Source organism: Alexandromys fortis, unplaced genomic scaffold (genome assembly GCF_014885135.2).
Source record: "Alexandromys fortis isolate MF-2015 unplaced genomic scaffold, M_Fortis_MF-2015_v1.1 scaffold_18, whole genome shotgun sequence".
Taxonomy (NCBI): Eukaryota; Metazoa; Chordata; class Mammalia; order Rodentia; family Cricetidae; genus Alexandromys; species Alexandromys fortis.
In genome coordinates, this window is record NW_026067897.1 from 13,379,378 (window position 1) to 13,400,080 (window position 20,703).

General features: G+C 46.4%; 1 protein-coding gene across 8 annotated transcripts in view; it reads left to right on the top strand.

Annotated features, from left to right (window-relative positions):
- Susd1 (sushi domain containing 1) overlaps positions 1 to 20,703 on the top strand; it is a 107,552-nt gene that overhangs the window by 68,203 nt on the left and 18,646 nt on the right. For all 8 annotated transcript variants that reach the window (XM_050163715.1, XM_050163724.1, XM_050163697.1 and 5 more), the window contains 2 exons: positions 8,707 to 8,798; positions 10,134 to 10,320. In XM_050163715.1, coding sequence (XP_050019672.1) covers positions 8,707 to 8,798; positions 10,134 to 10,320 — 279 coding nt within the window. The remainder of the gene's footprint in view (positions 1 to 8,706; positions 8,799 to 10,133; positions 10,321 to 20,703) is intronic.

Sequence of the window (20,703 nt, forward strand, 5' to 3'; positions counted from 1 at the left end):
GTGTATAGAGTGTATAGAGTGTATAGAGGGTATAGAGGGTATAGAGTGTATAAAGGGTATAGAGTGTATAGAGTGTATAGAGGGTACAGAGGGTATAGAGGGTATAGAGTATATAGAGAGTGTATAGAGTGTATAGAGTGTATAGAGGGTACAGAGTGTATAGAGGGTATAGAGGTTATAGAGGGTATAGAGGGTATAGAGTGTATAGAGTGTATAGAGGGTATAGAGTATATAGAGGGTATAGAGTGTATAGAGTGTATAGAGGGTATAGAGTGTATAGAGTGTAAAGAGGGTATAGAGTATATAGAGGGTATAGAGTATATAGAGGGTATAGAGTGTATAGAGTGCCGTTTCTAGGTTTGTGCGGCTGCCGAGCAGAGGAAGGGATGCCCGAGTTCCCCAGACTCGCTCTTCCACAGCGTGAAAGAAAGAAGGCAGAGGTCCGAAGTCTGTTGGCCTGAGAGCCAGGTCTTCATTTCTGTGAGACAGTCTTGCAGGTCTGGTTTTTCAGCCCCATTATTCTAGATTAGATGACCCAGTGGATGGGGAAAGGGAAAATGAAGGGGTGGCCAGGGCTGGAGGTTTGTAGGAGCGAGAGGCGTATACATAGCCTTTCTAGTAGCAGACGGTGAAGGGGCATCTTTTTATGTTATTTCTTAATGTTTTTGTGCTTTCAATATTCTTAGAGGCTTACTTTCTCACCAGCTCAGGTATTTTCAGCTCATTCTTTTTGAGAGGATAAAATCCCACGGTAGAAAGGTGTGCTTGTTTATGAACGTGCATATTATCGAAAGATACTGAATTTCCTCATTCAGAAAACACTTCTATTAATGTGTACATGTGTAGTATTGTCTTACTGATTTTGAGAACTTCATTTTCACATTTTGACATCTACGAACTCTTAGAGCTGCCTTACAGCCAGCAGTCTGTCTGCTGGGGACCTATCTTTGCCCATGTGTCCCTCAGATTGGCCCTATCTCAGTGTCATGAGCTGTTTACAATGTCATTTGCTGTATTTAGTTACAGACATTTGTGATGTTTGTGCCTTGCATTTCATTGCTATTTTAGAAAATTTTCATGGTGGTTTGACCCAGAGACAAAGCATGCTGCATGTAGAAAACCACAGAAACAAAACATGCTACATATAGAAAACCATAGGAACAACACAAGGTGTGACATCAGAATAGCTGTCAGCGGCTCACAGGAGAAGTTGGAAAAGAGGGAGGGCACTAAAGAAAGACTGGACTAGGGGTGTAACTCCGTCATAGAGTGATTGCATGCGCCACAGAAGACCCCCTGGGTCCCATCCTCAGGTGCACAGGTGTGCCTGTACATACATATATACATACATACACACACACACACACATACACAGAAAAAAAGAAAGGAAGGAGGAAGGAAGAAAGGGCCCCTCACTAAGACTCTAGGTAGCAGATATAATGACATCACATGAGCCGGGGAGATGGCGATGGCTCAGGGGGGGAGAGTGCTTGCTGTGTGCTGGCTGGTTTTATGTCAACTTAACACAAACTAGAGTCATCAGAGAAGAGGGAGCCTCAATAAGATGGGGCTATAGGCGGGCCTGTAGAGTATTTTCTTAATTAGTGACTGATGGGGGAGGGCCCAGCCCATTGTGGGTGGAGCCTCCACTGGGCAGGTGGTCTCTGTTTATAAGAAAGCAGGCCAAAGAAGCCATGGGGACCAAACCAATAAGCGGCACTACTCCATGGCCTCTTCATCAGTTTTGGCTCCAGATTCCTGCCACATTTTGAGTTCCTGTCTCAACTTCCTTTGATGAACAGCGATCTGGAAGTGTAAGACAAATAAACCCTTCTCTCCTATATTAATCAGAGTTCTCTAGAGTAGCAAAACTTATAGAATGAATATGTGTGTGTGTGTGTGTGTGTGATATTTATTAGAATCACTAAAAGTCTATGGTTCAACAAATCCAACAATGGCAGGCCATGAATTCCCAAGAAGCAGGCCCTAATGCCAGTGAAGGAACAGACTTCCTAGCAAGGCAAGAGCAAGCAGGCAAAGAGCAAAGCCTTCCTTCTTCCATGTCCTTACACAGGCTTCCTGCAGAAGGCGTGGCCCAGACTAAAGCTGTGTTTTCCTGCCTCAAGACCCTAATTAAAGACTTGTGCCTTCCTGCCTTAAGATCCAGATCAAAGATGTGAGTCTTCCTGCCTCCAAGGTTCGGACTAGAAGTGGATTCACCCACTTCAAACCAAGCAAAATGTCTCTCAGGGGTGTGCCCTCCATTTCTTGATTGTCATTCATTCCAGATGTAGTCCCGTTGACAACCAAGAATAGCCATCACGGCCCCATCTTGCTTTTTCGTTATGGTGTTTCATGGCAGCAATAGAAGCCTAATGAGGACGCTGTGTGCTAAGCTGCTTTTCTGTTCTTGTTATAAGACACCAAGGCAGCTTATGGGAGGAAGGATTGACTTGGGCTTATAGATCCAGAGGGATGAGAGCCTGTCACAGTGGGGAGACAGAGCAGTAAGCCCCAGGCGTGGTGCCTGGAGCAAGAAACTAAGAGCTCGTGTCTTCAATAGCAAGCTGGAAGCAGAGAGAGCAAGCTAGAATGGACATGACGCTGCTGTAACCACCAAAACCTTTCTGAATAGCATCACTGACAGGGAGCCTAATGGGAGATAATCTCATTCAAACGACCACACGGTGCAAGCATGAGGACCAGCGTTCAAGTCTGCAGAACCCGAGTGATCAGCCAGCATACTCATGTGTATGCCCATAACCATAGCACTGTGGGGGCTGGGGCCAGGCCAGGAGGATCTCTGGGGCTTGTTAACTGCCGGCATAGGTATGGGTTCAGCGAGAGACGCTTTGTCAGGGCAATATGGTGGAAACTGATAAGGCAAGATCTCTGCAGTCCTCCTCTGGTCTCCGCACACATGGGGACCCCTCACCCCCACCCACTGCAGACACTGGTGCTACAATTAAAAAGCGAGAAGTCTTAGACAGAAAACATGAATATATTTTAAGAATATTTAATCACATTCTGTTACATTTTTGTTTATAACATGATAAAAAAAATTAGTGTTTACTTCGATCCGAAAAGCTCTTTGAGGCAGGATAATTTGATAAGATGAGAAAACACTAATGATTGTTTATCGGGTAGAAGCTTTTCTTTTTTAATAATATACAAGATCCTGGTGTCTCATAAAAGAATGTTAGCTTATATTTGGTGAACTATGGCTGATCTTTGCGTACGGAGGCAGGCCCCACATCTCTGTAAAGCTGAGTCTCAGGAGTGGGGCTTCCACATCACATTTCTCATAAATCTCAAAAATCACAGAGATTGTGTCCGTTCCACGCAGACTAATAGTAAATGAAATCTTGCCAGGAAACCATTTTCACTAGCATCATACATGACCACTTTTCGTGTTTGAGAGCCTGAGAAATAACAACTGCTTTCCTCTGGGGCTAGGGACGGAACCCAGCACCTTGCATACGGCCAGGCCGCTGCTCTCTGGTGCTGAGCTACACTCCAAGCCCTTACTTTATCTTAATTTGGGACTTTGCTGTTGTTTAAAGGCCTGTTAGACTTCCCCTGGGAATCACCTGTTCTGTTTTCTCCTATCTGGGCACCATTACCGGTTTTTAGTACTCTAGTGATCAGGCCGTTTTATGTGCCCATCATCAAACACCTGAACCAAACAGCTTATGGGAGGAAAGGGTTCCGAAGTTTCTGTTCCTCCTGGCGGAGAGGGCATGGCAGAGCAGCGTCCACTGTGGTGGGCGTTGTGGCGGCAGCTGTTCCCGTGGATGCGGCTGGAGCCGAGCAGAGAGCGGGTGGAAGGTAGGGCCAGGCTACAGCTCACACAGATTGTGGCTGCTTCAGCCAGCCGGTTTCTGTTTGGTTGGTTGGTTTTTTTTTTTTTTTTTTTTTTTTTTTGGCAGGGTTTCTATGTAACAGCTCAGCTCCTCTGACACTCTCTCTGTAGACACCAGCTGGCCTCAAACTCACAGAGATCCTCCTGCCTCTGACTCCCGAGTGCTGGGATTTAAGGACTGTACCTCCTTGCCCAGGCAGCCAGCCAGCCAGTTTTTAAGAGCTTGGTGGCGCCCAATATCGCCAGCAGTTGGGGAATTACTGTTCAGAGCGGGAACCTGTGGCAGTCATTTCAGACTCAAACTTTTGGACCGCCATTTATTTTTTCAACCCCACTCCCCACCATTATTTGAGCTTTCAAACTTGGATATTATATTTTTTTCCACACAGAAAAGTTAACTTTCTTTAGTCAGTTTTTTTAAGATTAATGTTTAGGTGCTGGAGAGATAGCTCAGTGCTTAAGAACACTTGGCTAGTGTTTCGGAAGACCAGGTTTGGTGTCCAGCACCTATATGGCATCTCACAACCATCTGTAACTCCAGTCCTAGAGAATCCAACACTCTCTTCTGGTCTGCCACAGACACCAGGCACTTACGTGGTGCACAAACCTACTTGCAGGCAGCAGTACACATACAATAAAAAAAAATTTAAATTAAGGGTTTTTTTTTTGTTTTCTTGGTATGTCTTTCCTACCTAGGGTTATAGGACTATTCTTTTCTATATTTTATAGTATATTTTAAATTTTTGCTCAAGTCAAGAATATTTTTTTTCTAATTGTATCAAGGGAGAAAACAAATATTGCTTATCAACTGATTTGACGTACTGTTTTCCCGTCTGTAAAGTCGCAAGTGGATAGGCCTAGTTATTGATTCTGCTTTTCCCATTGATCCGTTTGTTCGTCCCTTTACTAACAATAAAATATTTAATTATGCCAACATTCTGATTATGGCTGATATCACTCCCAGAGGGGCAAAACCTCTCCCAAAACTGCAAAGATTGTTTTTGAAAGGGGGGGGGTACCTTTTTTAAAGTATGAAGCATAGAAAAAAACAGTATATAGAACATACCTATGGTTTGAGATTTTTATAGGGGATGAGGTAAGTGAACTAGGAAGAAAGATCAAGATCTCTGAAAAACCCGTGGCTTAAAATGGCACAGGGTGACCGTCACGTAGTCGTGGAGGTCAGACACCTGAAACCACGTTGGACTCCAGTCTGCTGGACTGCAGCCAATATGAAGGCAGGCCCGTGTGCCTTTAAGGGTCCAAGAGTAGGCCCCAGCTCCTTGCTCTCAGCTTCCCAGTTTGCTTTCCTGTCTCAGCTTGTGGTCCCACCTCCCATCAGTTTGCTCCCTTCTTGCAGTGTTTTGTCACCCACAGGGTCTCCCTGAGTAGTCTATGCTGCTCTGCCTCAGCCGTCAAGTGCCAGGATATGGAGCATGTGCCGCCACCCCCCTCCTCAGTCCTCCTCTTCCTCCTCCTTTTCATCTTCCCTCTTTGCCTCTTTTCCTTCCTTCCCTCCTGTGTGGCCTACGGTGTATGTGTGTGTGTGTGTGTGTGTGTGTGTGTATTGTGTGTGTGCGTATGTATATGTGTGTGTGTGTACCTGTGCATGCCATGCATGTGGAGGTTAGAGGTTAACATCGAGTGTCTTCCTCAGCCACTTTCCACCTTAGTTTTTGACATGGAGCCTCTCACTGAACCGGGAGCTCACTAATTCAGCTGACCTGGCTGACTGAGCCACAGGGATCCGCCCATCTCCTCCCCTGCCTACGCTCACCTGGCTTTTTCTGTGGGTGCCAACACTTCATTGACTGAGCCACTTTCCACCCCTCCTCCCGCCCCCAGCTTCACATCGCCTTTCCTTAAACTGATCCTGTTTTTATAAGATCCTTGTTATTCTTCTGAGCCTGTCCGGATGATCCAGGCCGATCTCCAGGTCCCACCTGGCCTTGCTGCCTTGTAGGTCACAGGGCCGGGACCTCACATCTGAGGGCATCACCCCGATGGTCGTGCTTTTTCTTGTGCACAGAAAGGAAAGGACTTGCTTTCGTGTTTCGTCTGTCTGGATGTGTTTTTGCCAAGCTCCAGCGACGTTTGTCTGGCTTTCCTGTTGTCCTCAGGCAGTGCGCTGTGCTCTTCCTTCTCTGAGGTTTTGCTGGCGCTCGTGTCCCTTTCCCGCTTTCATTTTGGCATTTGCCCCTCATTGTCTTCCTGCTTCTTGTCTAGAATGTCCTGACTAATACCAAATAATAGCCCCGAGACCAGACATCCTTGTATTGTTGGTAATTTCACAAGAAACTGCCTAATTATTCTGCCACTGAGCGTGGTAAATTCTAATAAACATGATTAAGCTAAGGGGCTTCTGAGAAGTTGAGTCCTTGTAAACCAGGATTTTAAGTCAGGAATATATTTACATGTAGTTGCCATTATGAATATAAAAGTAACTGCGTAGTCTCTTTTATCCTACTAATGGCTTTTCCAGTAACGAGTGTGGATTCTGGGAATCCATTTTTCTTGGGCATGCTGTTTTGTTTTGTGAACTGTGTGTGTTCGACCCTCAAAGGCACCCGGGCCTGCCTACATATTGGCTGCAGTCCAACAGACTGGAGTCCAACGGAGTTGACTACGTGACAGTCAACCTGTGAGCTGATATGTTCATACAATTTTACTCAAAAATAACAAACAACTGGGTATGCTGATATGCACCTTTAATCTGGGCACTTAGAAGGCAGAGGCAGGTGGATCTCTTTGAATTCCAGCCTAGCCCGGTCTACATAGTGAGACCCTATCTAAAAAAGTTAAATTAAAATTTTATATGTATGAGTATTTTGCATCTGTGTGTATGTATGTGTGCCATGTGTGTGCCTGGTGCGCATGGAGGTCAGAAGAGGGTATTGGATTCCCTGGGACAGGAATTACAGGTGTCTGTGAGCCGCCGTGTGGAGGCTGGGAACTGAACCCAGGTCCTCTGCAGAAGCAGCAAATGCTCTTAACGGCTGAGCCATCTCTCCAGCCCCTATTGGCTGCTTTGTACTTCTCTGTGTATATTAGGAAGCAAGTTTGGCATAGACTGTTGAGTGTTTGCTTTGCCATCCCCTGGACAGTTTAGACATCGTGAATCATCTGGTTACACTGAGTGAATTGGAAAACTACTTTGTGTGTGAGCTCGAACTGGTGGGATAGTATTGTTCATGCTGGCGCCTCTGACTGGGCCTGTAGCTCAGTAGTGGGATGCTTGCTCGTGCACGTGAGGTCCTGGCTTGAACCCCAGTACCACAAAAACAAAACAAGCAATAGCATTAGTAATAGCACTAAGTAGTATTTGCAGTTTGAAGTGTCCAGAGACCTAGGCCTGTCTCCTGGGTCACTACTCCTGCCTGCTACCACCATCTTTCCCTTACCCAGCAGTGGGCTCTGTCCCTCAGACACGAGGGACTTCCTTCCCTGCTGTTCTGGCAGCGTCCGAAGTGAGGTTGTGACTTGTCGAGCATGTTTTCTCTTTGTAAACGTGCTTAGCCCACACAGGAGGGTCAGTCACATCTACCAACTCAGCTTCACTCATAGGAATCTGTCCGGTTGGAGGTTTGCCCAGGAGAGCCTGCTTCCCATGGGACTTCCCTTCCGGGTGCTTGGGAGTTGTCTTTAAGCCTTAGTTACTGCAGGGTTCCTATGAATCTGCCTAGCGTGTCAGCTGCGTTCTGTCCAGTTTGGGGGGGCATCGTGGCAGTCGCCTCTGATACCAGGGTTTGCGGTAAGGAAGGCGGTCTGGTAGCTGTGCGTCTGGACCAGATCGTATGAGGCCGTGCGTTAGAGTTTAGATCGATGAGCACGAAAATCAGCAGATTCTGAGAACGTGATGTGGACTGCAAGTCAGGGGAAACCCACTTAATCACAGAGGCCAGCTGCTCGAGGCAGCAGTTTTCATTTCCTCAGAGAGCGATTCTCTTACTGAGATGCTTCCTTTAGTTCAGAATTCAAACTGATGCCCCATTTATCCCAGTGATTTCTAAAGCCCATGGCAACAAGTTCTGACTTAAATTTAGTAAACCAAGGTCAACAGTGACTAGTCTAAACCTAGTAAACCAAGGTTGACAGTGACTAGTCTAAACCTAGTAAACCAAGGCTGACAGTGACTAGTCTAAACCTAGTAAACCAAGGCTGACAGTGACTAGTCTAAACCTAGTAAACCAAGGTTAACAGTGACTAGTGTAAACCTAGTAAACCAAGGCTGACAGTGACTAGTCTAAACCTAGTAAACCAAGGCTGATAGTGACTAGTCTAAACCTAGTAAACCAAGGCTGACAGTGACTAGTCTAAACCTAGTAAACCAAGACTGACAGTGACTAGTCTAAACCTAGTAAACCAAGGCTGATAGTGACTAGTCTAAACCTAGTAAACCAAGTCTAAACCTAGTAAACCAAGGCTGACAGTGACTAGTCTAAACCTAGTAAACCAAGGCTGATAGTGACTAGTGTAAACCTAGTAAACCAAGGCTGACAGTGACTAGTCTAAACCTAGTAAACCACGGCTGACAGTGACGTGACTAGTCTAAACCAAGGTTGACAGTGTCTAGCCTATATATTTTAAGATGGATGCTCTGGCTGTTTTGTGTTTTTTTTTTTTTTTTTTTTTTTTTTTTTAGTTCTTAGATCCTCCCCAGGACCCCTTTACTTAAACACGGACACAATGTTCCTTGAAAGCTTCTGCCCTGACTTCTGAATCAAAACCCTGCCGAATCTGCCCTATGTAAATGCTTTTCCTGAGATAATATTTCAAGGAAGAGTTAGTGGTTTTGTGTTGTTTTTTCCACGCAGTGTAAATCCAGTTCTTTCTTTCCTCCGCAGCCAAACAGACCATCACTAATATTTCAGTATATAATGAAACCTGCCTGAGATGGAGAAGCCTGAAGACGGCCAATGTAGAAGAGCTGTATTTAGTAAGTTTGTAAAATTTGCCTTGCTTGCAGATGTGCGCTGTGTGGAAGGTTTAGAACCTATCTAGGGCTGGAGAGACGGCTCAACTGCTCTTTCAGACAACCCAAGCTCAATTCTCAGCTCCCTCATGGCAGCTCCTAATCATCTATAACTCCATTTCCAGAAAATTCACTACCCCTTTCTGACCTCTGTGGGCACCAGGCATGCAAACATACACATGGCATGTATGTAGGTAAAACACTCACACATATAAAATAAAATGAATACATTAAAAAAAAATTTTAATCTACAAGACTAAAAAAATGCGTTTGTATCTGCCATCGGCAGAAGGTGTATCATGGGGACTGAATGAGAAACAGTGAAGAGACACTCCCGCAGCTTGTCTGCAGAGGGACTCCTTGGGAGTGGTAAGAAAGCGCAGACATTTCTTGAGTTGTGTGTCTTGGTACAGAATTGATGCCCAAGCAGAGTGTCTGGTAGGAGTCTGGTTATCTGTGGTCACGCTGGTGTCTCTGCAGAGCGCAGGGTCTATGTGTGGTTGCTCAGACAGTCAAAGGGAACCTGGGAAGCTAGATGATTCCTGAATGAAAGGTGGTCATGGGAAGAAAAGCTCCCCCAGCTTCAGCTACTGGATGTCACCAAAAGGAATCAGGTTGTGCCTGGTTAGCTTCCTGATTTTCTCTCTAGGGAAATGTTCTTTGGCCGTGCTTCTGTGGCCTTGCCAACAGGCTTCCGCGCTGTGTGTGCAAGGATAGAAATAGAAAGGAACAGGCAGCCTGTGGAGGGGCCTCTGAGCTTTGCCTGTTTATTTTTGAGACAGTTTTACTATGTGTCCTAGGCTGGCCTTTCTAGACCAGCGCGGTACAAGAAAAAGTGTGTGCTGCACTTGCAGAAGCCTGGAGCCTTGGTTCCCAGTACCCACACCCAAAGCTCACACCTGCCTGTGATTCCCACCCCAGGGGATTCTGTGCCCTCTTTTGGCCTCTGTGGACACCTGCACAGAAGCACACACAGCCACTCCTCACACACAAAAATAAAATATCAATAAATCTAGCCTCTTGAGGACTGCGATTACAACTATCAACCAGAATGATCAGCTGTGTATACTTTTACTGTAAAATATATGTATAGTCCTCATGGTGTTATAATCACTATCTGTACAAATATGTATAGTGTTGAGAATTTACTCTTAGCTTATTGTTGCGTTTACTTCTTGGAAAAGCTCTATGGGGCGGGGGAGAAGAGGGTGGGGAGAGAACTCCTGGAAAAAGCGTAGGTCTCAAGGCATTCAGAACCTTCAAACCAGTGTTCCACCCTGTGACGGTTTTATCTTTCAGTTCCACATTTGGGGCCAGAGATGGTATCAGAAGGCATTTGTTCTGGAAATAGTCTTTAACATCACCAGTAGCAGCCAGGCCCCTGAGTTCTGCCTGGACCTGCATCCGGGTACCAACTACAATGTCAGCCTTCAGGCTCTGTCTTCAGCACTTCCTGTGGTCATCTACCTGACAACCCAGATAGCAGGTAACAATAACAGCATTTGGATTAATGAAGTTACCACAGAGCTGTTGGTAGCCCACAAACTACTGTTGCTTTCTGTCGTGATCAATGAGGCTTGAAGAAGGGAGGGAAGATGTGGGATGGGAGAGGGGTATGAAGAGGCAGACAGCTGTGCCCACACTCTTTCATTATCTGAAACAAAATGTCAATTAAATTTAGATAGTATAAACCTGTGAGTTAAGTCCCTTCTGGGCGTTTGAAACAGTCAAAACATTTCAGCCAGGCATGGTGCTTCATATCTATGTCATAGCATTTGGGAGGTGGAGACAAGAGGGTCAGGAGTTCACAGCAAGTTTGAGGTCGGCCTGGGCCAAACCCCTAAATAAACCAAGCAGCAGCAGCAGCAGCAACAATAACAACCAACAAGTCTAAAACATTTCATACCTAAAAAGATTTCTTGTAACTGTTCTCTAGTAACACACTAAACTAGCATTCCAGTGGTAGTGAAATGGCCTGGCAGTCAAATTGCTCTTTGTATAAGCGCTGGGGGACCTGGCACTCACATAAAAAGTCAGGCATGTAACTCAGCACTGGGGTCAGAGATACCAAGACTTACTGAATAGAGGCGCTCCAGGCTCAGTGGGAAACTGTGTCTCAAAAAATAAGGTGATGGTTCTGCTGTAACTGCCCCTAAGCCCGAGACTGGGATTTTCCCCTGGAGCCCACATGGTAGAGGACAGAACCCATCCCTCTAGTTGTCTTTTGACTCACACACACGTGCGCACACACTCACATAGTGCACATATTAATAGACTTCTGGTACAACTGCCTTAGGGGTAGCTTAGACCAGGAACATACCAGGCAGTCTATGCCCCCAGTAAATTGCCTTCTGCTAACTTATCCCTGGTGTCTTCAAGTCTTTGAGCCCTGACCTCCAGCCCAAATGTAGCTTCTTGCTTTTTGTCTCAGTGAGGAATTAAAAATGCTGAGTGGAGACGCATTTACCCACACCTCCCATTCCTGCCTTGCTTCCTGTATAGCGCCTTCCCTCGTGTTCCTGTTCCCGTCTACAGCTGCTACCCCCTCAAGTGTGTGCTGGATCCCGTCCCTTCTTGCCAACTTCCGTCCAGTGCAGAATTATTCCCAATGCCACCAAGGCCATTGCAACAACTTGTTTAACAATGAGCCCATGCCACCCCCAGCTACATTGCCTTCTTCAGCCTTCCATCATACTTCCTGTATAGCCCAGGCTGGCTTCAACCACGTGATCCTCCTGCCTCAGTCTTCCAGGTGTTAGGGTTACAGGCATGTGAACCACGGCTTGTGTGGCAGTTTCTTCCTGCTTTCACTCGTGGCTGTCACTCTCCACCGCAAACTGTGACCTTAGCTTTCATCCTACTTTTAAAAGGATCACTCAGCAGCTACGGTGCCTTCTAGAGAGTAAGAACGTGGCTGTGCCTGCTCACAGGTCTCCCGCGAGTTCTAAAGCTAGACTAGAATCCAATTTTATTTTTTAGCACAGAGATTGTACTCCAACCCTGGACCACCTCCTTTAACCTGACTCATCGCCTTCCTCATCAGGCACTAACTCACCTTCTTGCTTTTTCTTAAATGAGTTAGGATTGTCCCTGCTCCAGGCTTTTCCATCTGCTGTTAACTCTTTCCTGCATGGTCTCTCTGAGATTTCCCATGAGCACTCAGGTGTGATTGGTCCTACCCTGTCTCACTCTGCTCTCTTTTGCTACAGCTGGTTTACGGAGACTAGTTTCCTTCAGCCCATTGTTTGGATGCTGGAAAGTGTGGGCTGGAGGACAGCATCCGGTCAGAGGTAGTGGGGACCTTCGTGCTGGGCCATGGCCTGGCAGAGGTATCACATGGTGGAGAAAGTATAACCAGACTACTGGGTTTTCCTCAGACCAGCTCTCCAGATAACCCATGAATCCACAAATGGATGAGCCCAGCACAAGGACAAGACCCTCGAGACTCCGTCACCTCCCCAAAGTCCCATTTTTCAAATACTGCTAATGTATGGTGTTGACTTCAGGCGTATGGTATCTGGGGATCATATTTAAACCATAGCACCCTTGGAGAGGCTTCACCTGACCATCTTTTCAAAACCCCCCTCCTCACTCGCTACCCTATCACTTTCCTTTAAAGACTTTTAAACTCATGTTTATGGGTGTTTTGTTTGCGTGTACATCTGCGCCCCAGAAGAGGCCATCAGATCCCATGGGACTACAGTTATAGATGACTGTGAACTGCCATGTGGGTGCGGGGAATTGAACTCAGGACCTCTAGAAGAGCAGCCAGCGCTCCTAACCCCTGAGCCTTCTCTCTAGCCCCTACCCTATTACTTTCTCTCACTCACCCTCCTTGGTTTTTGGATCTTAAAAATTGTTTTTTTTTTTTAAATCTTTCTCCCCTTCTAAAAAAAAAAAAAGGTTTTGAAAGCAAAGGTTTCCACCCCCCTCTTTGTTCATTTCTATCTTGAATTCCTCAACAAATGCTAACGACACGTAGCACAATAAATCCATATTTGTCAAATAATAGCCGGAGGTAACTGATGCTGAGGAGTCAGATCTTATATCAAGGGAAATTCAGAGTATCTTGAGCCAGAGACAAGTGATGCTCAACTGAGAGTTTATAGAGCAGAGTAAACTCCCATCTCCTAGTTTCTGGTCCTTGTCAGACTTGTGTGGGTTTTACCGCTTTAAGAATGTTTCAGTTACACCTCGTAGTTTTTGTTCTCAGTGTGTGCTGCAGGAGGGGGCTGGCCATGGATTATATGTACGTCAGAGGACAGCTTGCAATAGGCATTTGCCTTTGTTTATGTCTTTTTACCTTGTTTTGAGACTACACATCACGCGAGTGTCCTGTGTCTGTGCTCATGGCCACCAGGGGACACTGTTGAGCTGTTGTTCAAGTTCACTGGGGCAGCGCAGCCAGTTGAAATGTACTGAGATCAGGGCTATTATATGAACTTGCTTTAGAATTGGCAGGATTTGGGTTTTTTTTTTTTTTCCCCTTTAGTTTTTGTTTTTGTCTTAGCATGAAAATTCAAATTGGTAAGTGTTTATTAAAGAGTTGAGAGCGGGAAAAAAAAAAACCCTTTCATCCCATAAAATTGAGAGAAAAGAGACTCCAATAATGCTGGTATGAAAAGACACTCCAGATGTGTGTGGCACTGTTTCAGCAAAGCCAGGAACTTTCACATGTTACCAGAAACGCTAGAGCAAGGATTTGAGTCTGGAAAACAGAGCGGATGCTTTCCCAGAAGAAAAGCGGATGGAATTTCTCTTCGGTGAGCCTCCCATCAAAAACTAAATCTTGCTGATGGGAACGGGGTGAACACAGAGCTTTAAATACAGTGCTGACCTCAGAGGAGATGAAGAGGAATGTAGAGGGGGCAGAGGAGGAGAGGCAGAGAGAGGGTGCTGGCTGGGGGTGGGAAGAGGAGATAAGGGAAGTTTCTGGCTCCTGGTGTGTGAACTAAGGCTGCCCACTGAACAGAGTTCCTCAGAACAGGCCGGTTCATGCCCGTCTTTAGGGCTGGGAAGAGAACAAACAAGCTTCCGTCTTTGATGTAGACCCCAGAGAGGCAGAAGGAAGCGTCCTTGCATGTCGTTTGGACTGTTTTCTTGTTGAGTCTAAAAGCTTATAAGCTAAATTTTCTTTTCGTAGAGACAAGACAGGAAACGAGAGAAGGCTTAAAGTGGTGGTGGGGGTGGATGCTTCGGAGGGGGTGGGGGAGGGAGAGGACAAAAGCAAGTGTCCTTGTGAATGGGGTGACTGACCACAGTTGTTCCACGTGACTTGTTGGAAGTCAGTCCTTTCTCATTTCTTGTGGAACCAAGGAAGCTGGAGGAGAAAAGGGAAAAGGGATGGAAGTTAGTTTCTGTGTTTGACTTCAGTGCCAGCGCTGGCAACTTGCGTGGGAAGTTTCCCGTCTCTGCTTGCCTTTGTAATAAGAAAGAGAAGGCACTTGTGCAGATGGGCAGCAAGGCAGCCAGGACTTCCCGCTCTCTCTGCCCTGCCTTTGGCACCCCTTTTCCATCACCAAGCGACACTGGGGGGCATCACACAGGACTCATTCTCCTGAGTTGTTCTTCCACAGACTTCTGTTCCATTTGGGGTGACCACCAGCTATTAAAGGGTTCTGCACCTAGTGTCTCCATTGTCCCTAACTGGTTCCAGAGCACCTCAGTGATCTTGGAAAGTGTCCCCCTGGTGTCAGCGGGGTTAAAGTTCCATTAGAGGTCTGGGTAGGGATTGGCTTTCGCTAGTCTCTTTTCCTTTCAAAGTCCTTGGTAAATCAAAGCTCTTTGATTCCTAGAGACATAGTCTGGGGTCGGGCCAGAAGCTCCCATGCTTCTGTAGCCCACGCACTTCTCCCAATTCCCTGAAATACCCCAGTTCCTTTCCGTTCCCAGATCTCCAAAGTAAATGACTCAGTAGAGATGGGCATCTCTCCTCTCCACTTGGTTTCCATTAGTCTTCATCGAGACCAGATGACCCATTGTGGAAGGAAATGGACTATTTGGGTCACTTTCTTGCATAGACTTTATAAAATGTGTGCGAGACCAGGTGTTCCAGCCTTTAGTCCCAGCACATCTGACTTCAAGGCCAGTCTGGTGTGTACAAAGCAAGTTCCAGGATAGCTAGGGCTACACGGAGAAACCCTGACTCAGAAAAACCAAACAAAAACAAAACAAACGAAAAAGTGCACGTGAAGGCTTCCTTAGATCAGAACCCCAAACACGAGAGTTGCTTGCTGTAGGTGTCATGGGTGTGGCAGGGCCCTGCTGACACCCAGCTCTTGAATGCTGGCAGTATTTATGAACTGGTTACGCACAAGTACCTATGCAAATGCTGAGGAGGATGTAAGGGGGCTGAACCTCACAGCTGTGCTAAGGGGAAGGGCTGAACCTCACAGTTGAGCTGAGGGGAAGGGCTGAACCTCACCGCTGTGCGGGTGGGGGAAGGCTTGTCTGACCTTGTGCTGGTAACTTCTGGTGGACGGTCCCAACCGTGTTTTCGTGAGCTTCCACTGAGTGCATCGTGGTTGCCTGGAGCCAGCCTGAAGTTTAGCAAGGAGGCGTCTTCATTTTTTTTCCTACCCTTTTATTGTAGAAATCGCAGAAAGGCAGAGTTATGCCAAGTTCTCAGGTTGAAGAATTATGTTTTAATTTAACCCTTTGTACTCAGATCATAAAACTGGGGCCTTTGCTTAACTTTTAGTACAGGTAAAATTTCTTCTTTTTTTTTTTTTTTTAAAAAAATCATTGTCATAAGTTTTAGGTGAAAAAAATTAAAACATTTGCATTTATAGCATCTCCTTTTATTGATTTGGTGATTTGCTTATTTTAACAGTGTTAATCTTTAGATATATATTATATACTTCCCATACCAAGATAATTTATTTTTTAATTTTCTTTTCATTATTTTTGACATTTAGACATTTTAACGTGTGTATAGTATATGTATGGGTGAGCATGCATATATGTGTGTATGAGTGTGTGTGTGTGTGCACGTGTGTACATGTCTGTGAGTATGGAGGCAAAAAGTTGGTGTGTAACTTTCTCTATTGTATTCCACCTTTTTATTTACTTATTTATCTATCGTTAGGCAGAACTTTGAGCTCAGTATTTTGACAAGGCTGGTTAGCCAGGGAGTTCTTGCCTCTTCTACCTTCCCTAACCCCTAGCACTGAGGCTACACTGACATATCTGGATTACACATGGCTGTCAGGGACCCAAACTCAGATACTTGGGCACTGGGGAAAGTATTGTATCTATCATGTGTCTCTCCAGCCAAACAGAAACTTGAAAATTTCATGTAACAAATTCTACTGATGTCTTAGAGTTTTGTTTTCTGAAGATGGATGCCAAGAAAAGATGTCCCCCATCTCTGAGATTTAGGGTCATTTTTGTTCTCTCGTGTTTTCTTACCTTTGTAATAATCAAGGCTCATTTGGACCGTGTTCTGACTTAAGACCTGAAGCTGAATCTACACAGGGATTTTCTTTTCCTCCTTTCTTAAGCCCCTCCCACTTGTCTTTTGAAATCCTGTCTGTGTTACATTCTCAGCTTGTTGGGTTGTGGTTTCCCGGGTTGCATGCTCTTCCCTGTTCTATATCTGTAATTTTGTCGTTACTTTTCTCTGGTCTCTTCAAGGTTTTCTTACCCTGTCACCCCTGATGTCCTTTAGTGGTTTGCTTCTAGCAGAGGATTGAAGTTACTGGAGCTTCTGAACAGTATGGAAGCCTGCATCTGGCCTTGCTTCCGCACCACGTGCTCGGGGCAAAGGGCTGCATTTCCTACCCTAGATAGGGCTGTTTTTTGTTTTGTTTTGCTTTGAGTTTGATGTAGTTTGGATCACTAAGAAGGACAATGGAAACGAGAGCAGATTTGCCCAGGACAGCAACTTGGGAGCTGAGGAACAACAACACTGGGTAACAGAGCGGAAAGTCATGTCAAAGTGTGGTGAGAATCAGCATGCTGAGTTTCGTAGGAATTGTAGGGTGTGGAACAGATCGAGCGAGGGATACCCAAAGCCTCCTAGAAACCACATGCTGATTGTCTGCCAGATGACAGTGGCATCTTCGAAACTGCAAGCCGCATTCCATACTGGGAGCCGAGAACACACAGCCTTCCTGCTGTTCCCCCAGACCTGCCTTCTCCAAGCCCAGTGAGCTTGGTTCTTTTCCTCTCGAGGATGGGAGGAAGCTGGAATTGAAATTGAAAGGGTCGTTGGGAGACGAGCTGAACTAAGATTAGTTATCTTGGAGGAGAACTGAGGAGCAGCTGAGAAGAGCGTGAGAAAGGTTGAGCAACACCCGTGATCAGTTTCTCCGGTCGGGCTGGATCACAGGAACTGTAAGATATGGGACCGTTGTTTTACTGTTCCTACTGACCAGCATGGTGACGGCTCTCAGGCCCGAGGCCGAGTCTCAGCTGCAGGGGATTAGTGCCCTGGCCTGGCCCGCTGCCTTTTCCTTCATCGCTTCTGCAGCCATCTTTCTCAAATGCAGCTCGAAATCTCTCTCCGGAGTCCCCTTGGCAGGCCCTCAACAAAGGTGTTTTGTCAAGCCTGACCTGTAAGCAGGACCCAGTGAGTCCCCTTCCTAGGGCTCTTGGCAGTGAGAGACTTGACCTGTGCCCCTGCATCTGGTGACTCCAGAAGCTCTTCTAGATTTAAGGTGGATTTCTAACTTCCTTCCTGACAGCTCCACACGTCCGTCGGCCTCAGCACTAGAGACTGCACATGAGCTACTTCCAAACTTTCTCCAAGCTCTGCTGAGTGACCACAGGGTGACTCACAGGCTCCTCCATCCTCCGTCTTCCATGTTGTCCTACCTCTCTGGTATCTCTTACGCTGGCCCTCTTGAGACCGAAAGCGTTCCTGACCTAGCCCACTGACTTTGCGCTTTTCCAGTTCAAGTTCACTCTGTCTTCCACTCTTCCACTGTATCTCTAATTCAGGTCTTCTCTAGCTCTTCCGGTGGCCTCTTACTTCCTGAACCTCGGATCTGACCTAGGCTTCCCCGTTCCCCCCTGTTATCTGTCCCCACTGCCAGAGCTCAGCTGGTGAGCCAAGGGTTGGGGATGTGCCTACATTCACGGCCCTTCTCCCACAAATGCGTGAGAGCTACTTCTGGCCTGCCGCCAGACTTCCCTCCAATGCGCACGCAGCTGTGTGTTCTGCCCTTCAGCAGAATATGAGGGTGGCTGGAAGAATTCTAAAATTAGTCAAGGCTCTTTGGGTTGTAAATGACAGGAACCAACTCAAAACAGCTTAAGCCCGTGGAACGTGTTGGATTGCGGACGGAAGGCCGGGAAGGGCTCTCACTCGATGATCCATCACGAACGGGCTGTCAAGTACCCCGTTGCTCTTGCTCCGCTGCTCTGCCTTCTTTTTGCCTGCGGTCTTTTGCACAGACCTGGAAAGATGGGCATTCCTGGTGTATGTGGCACTTAAGCCGTGGTCCAAGAGTAAGGAGAAGATGCTGTCTTCTCTCATCACTCTTCTTGATAGTCCTCAGTGTGGAGATCCATAATCCCCAGGGCTTAGGCCAGATAGGGTTTGGAGAACCGTGGGTGACAGCCCCAGAGGAACTGTATGGGAGGGGGAGGAGCTGCTGCTGAGAAAATGGCTTCTTAAATTTATCTATTGTTTTAAAATATGACAGAAGGAAGACATTCAACACATTTAAACTGCTGTAATAGTTCAATAGAATTTGTGTTTCAGATTTGGGGAGGGATGAATATGGAGATGGTCAGCACCTTTTCCTCGAAGACCCCCGACTTGACCACAGCAGATTAACAAAGCATCTTGTAGATGTCGTTAGTCAGTGACACCAGTGACACAGATCAATCCCACCGATTGGCTGACAGTCAATCATCTTTCAATGAGAAGAACTAGCATCATCCAGGGTGACATTCTTTTTTTTTTTTTTTTTTTTTTTTTTTTGATTTTCGAGACAGGGTTTCTCTGTAGCTTTTCTGTTTCCTGTCCTGGAACTAGCTCTTGTAGACCAGGCTGGCCTCGAACTCCCAGAGATCCGCCTGCCTCTGCCTCCCGAGTGCTGGGATTAGAAGGCCTGCTCGAAGGGCCACCGATCGTGGCAGGCACTGCACCCTTCAGTGTGCTGATGAAGGATCAGGGTGGGCTTAGTTGTTCTTAGTCCCACTATACAGAGGGGCAGCTAGAGGCAAGAGGCACAGAAGCAAGAGCCTTTGATCTTATCCACTGTGTCGATATTATTTCTGTTCCTTCACTTTGCTTCGTCTCTCCGGGGTGAGCCACCCTGGGGAGGCCTCTGGTACGGCAGGACAGTTGTGAAAACAGAGTCTTTGCCTGGAGTCAGCGTGTTGTAAAGTCTTTCTTCATTCGGTGTTTTAAAAATGGATGTTATTAATTCACTGAGTGGAAGATTTGGCGGAGCCAGGCATTTAAGAGATCTGCGAAGAGGGGTAATTGAGAAAGGTGAATAGCAGAGACTGTGTTCCCATTCTGCGTCTGCTAGAGGGTGTGGATTCTTGGGCAGAGAACTCACACTCTCGGTTTTCCCATCTCTAGACTGTCAAAAGTGTAGATGTCAAGAGTATTCTTCACACTGGTCCCACCTCTGAGTTTAGGAAAACTTTAAACTACCCGTGAGAGTGAGATGGAGGCTGGGCAGTGGCGCATGCCTCTAATCCCAGCACTCCGGAGGCAGAGGCAGGTGGGTCTCCAAGTTCAAGGCCAGCCTGGTCTACAGAATGAGTTTCAAGACAAATAGGATCACACAGAGAACTTCTGTCTCAAACAAACAAACAACAACAAAAGTGAGATCGTGTCTGGTTATCGATTTTTTAAAAAATATTTATTTATTTATTTATTATGTATACAATATTCTGTCTGTGTGTATGCCTGCAGGCCAGAAGAGGGCACCAGACCTCATTACAGATGGTTGTGAGCCACCATGTGGTTGCTGGGAATTGAACTCAGGACCTTTGGAAGAGCAGGCAATGCTCTGAACCACTGAGCCATCTCTCCAGCCCCTGGTTATCGATTTTGTGGCTGGTGAAACAAACTTGAACCGACACAGAAAGAAAGCTTCCAGAAACTCTGCCATCTTAAACTTGGCACTCCACTTGCAGAGAGGTTGAGGGTGTGTGTGTGGCAGTTGTAGGCCTGGCTTCCTACCGGCCTGATTCGGTTTGTCTAGTGCGTGGAGGGAGGAAGTGGAGTGGAAACACCTGACTTGTATCCGTGTGACACCCTGAAAAGAAAAAGCAGAAGGGAAACAAAACAAAACAAAAAAAAAAACAAAAACAGGTGGGGTCAGTGGGGGACAACAGCCAAACATAGTTCGCCCCATGACTCACGTGGCTAGAAAGGCAGGTGAGCCTTTCTCAGAATTCTTTGGAGAAGATAGATGTTCCCATTGCAGAGATCAAGGTAGAAACAGCGGGAGAGAGAGGGAGAAAATGTTGGTGTCTACACATGTTGCCATCTTGGTAGCTTTCCTAGGAAGCCTCCATCAAAGTGAAACATAGACAGGACGCATCTAGTATGACCAGTACCCAATTTGCTCGTCTTATGCTGCCCACAGGCAGACTGGCAACAGCTGACTGACATCCTGGATGTAACTGCCAGCGATGTGGTAGAGCCCTGGGGTCAGCCAGTCAGTGAAAAACCTCCAGGGAATCTGGTTGTCCAGAGCTGGGAAGCAGGGAGGGCTGGCACACAGAGCGCCATGATTATAAAGGATGCAGAAATCTGACCCACTGGTCCTTTGTACCATGCTAGTTTTCTTTCTGTTGCTGTGAGAAAATGCGCAGAGCTGAAAAAGGGACGGGTTTCTTTAGCTCACACTTTAGGGTACCTCAGGTGAGGGCTCCACGCTCAATGACTTCATAGTGG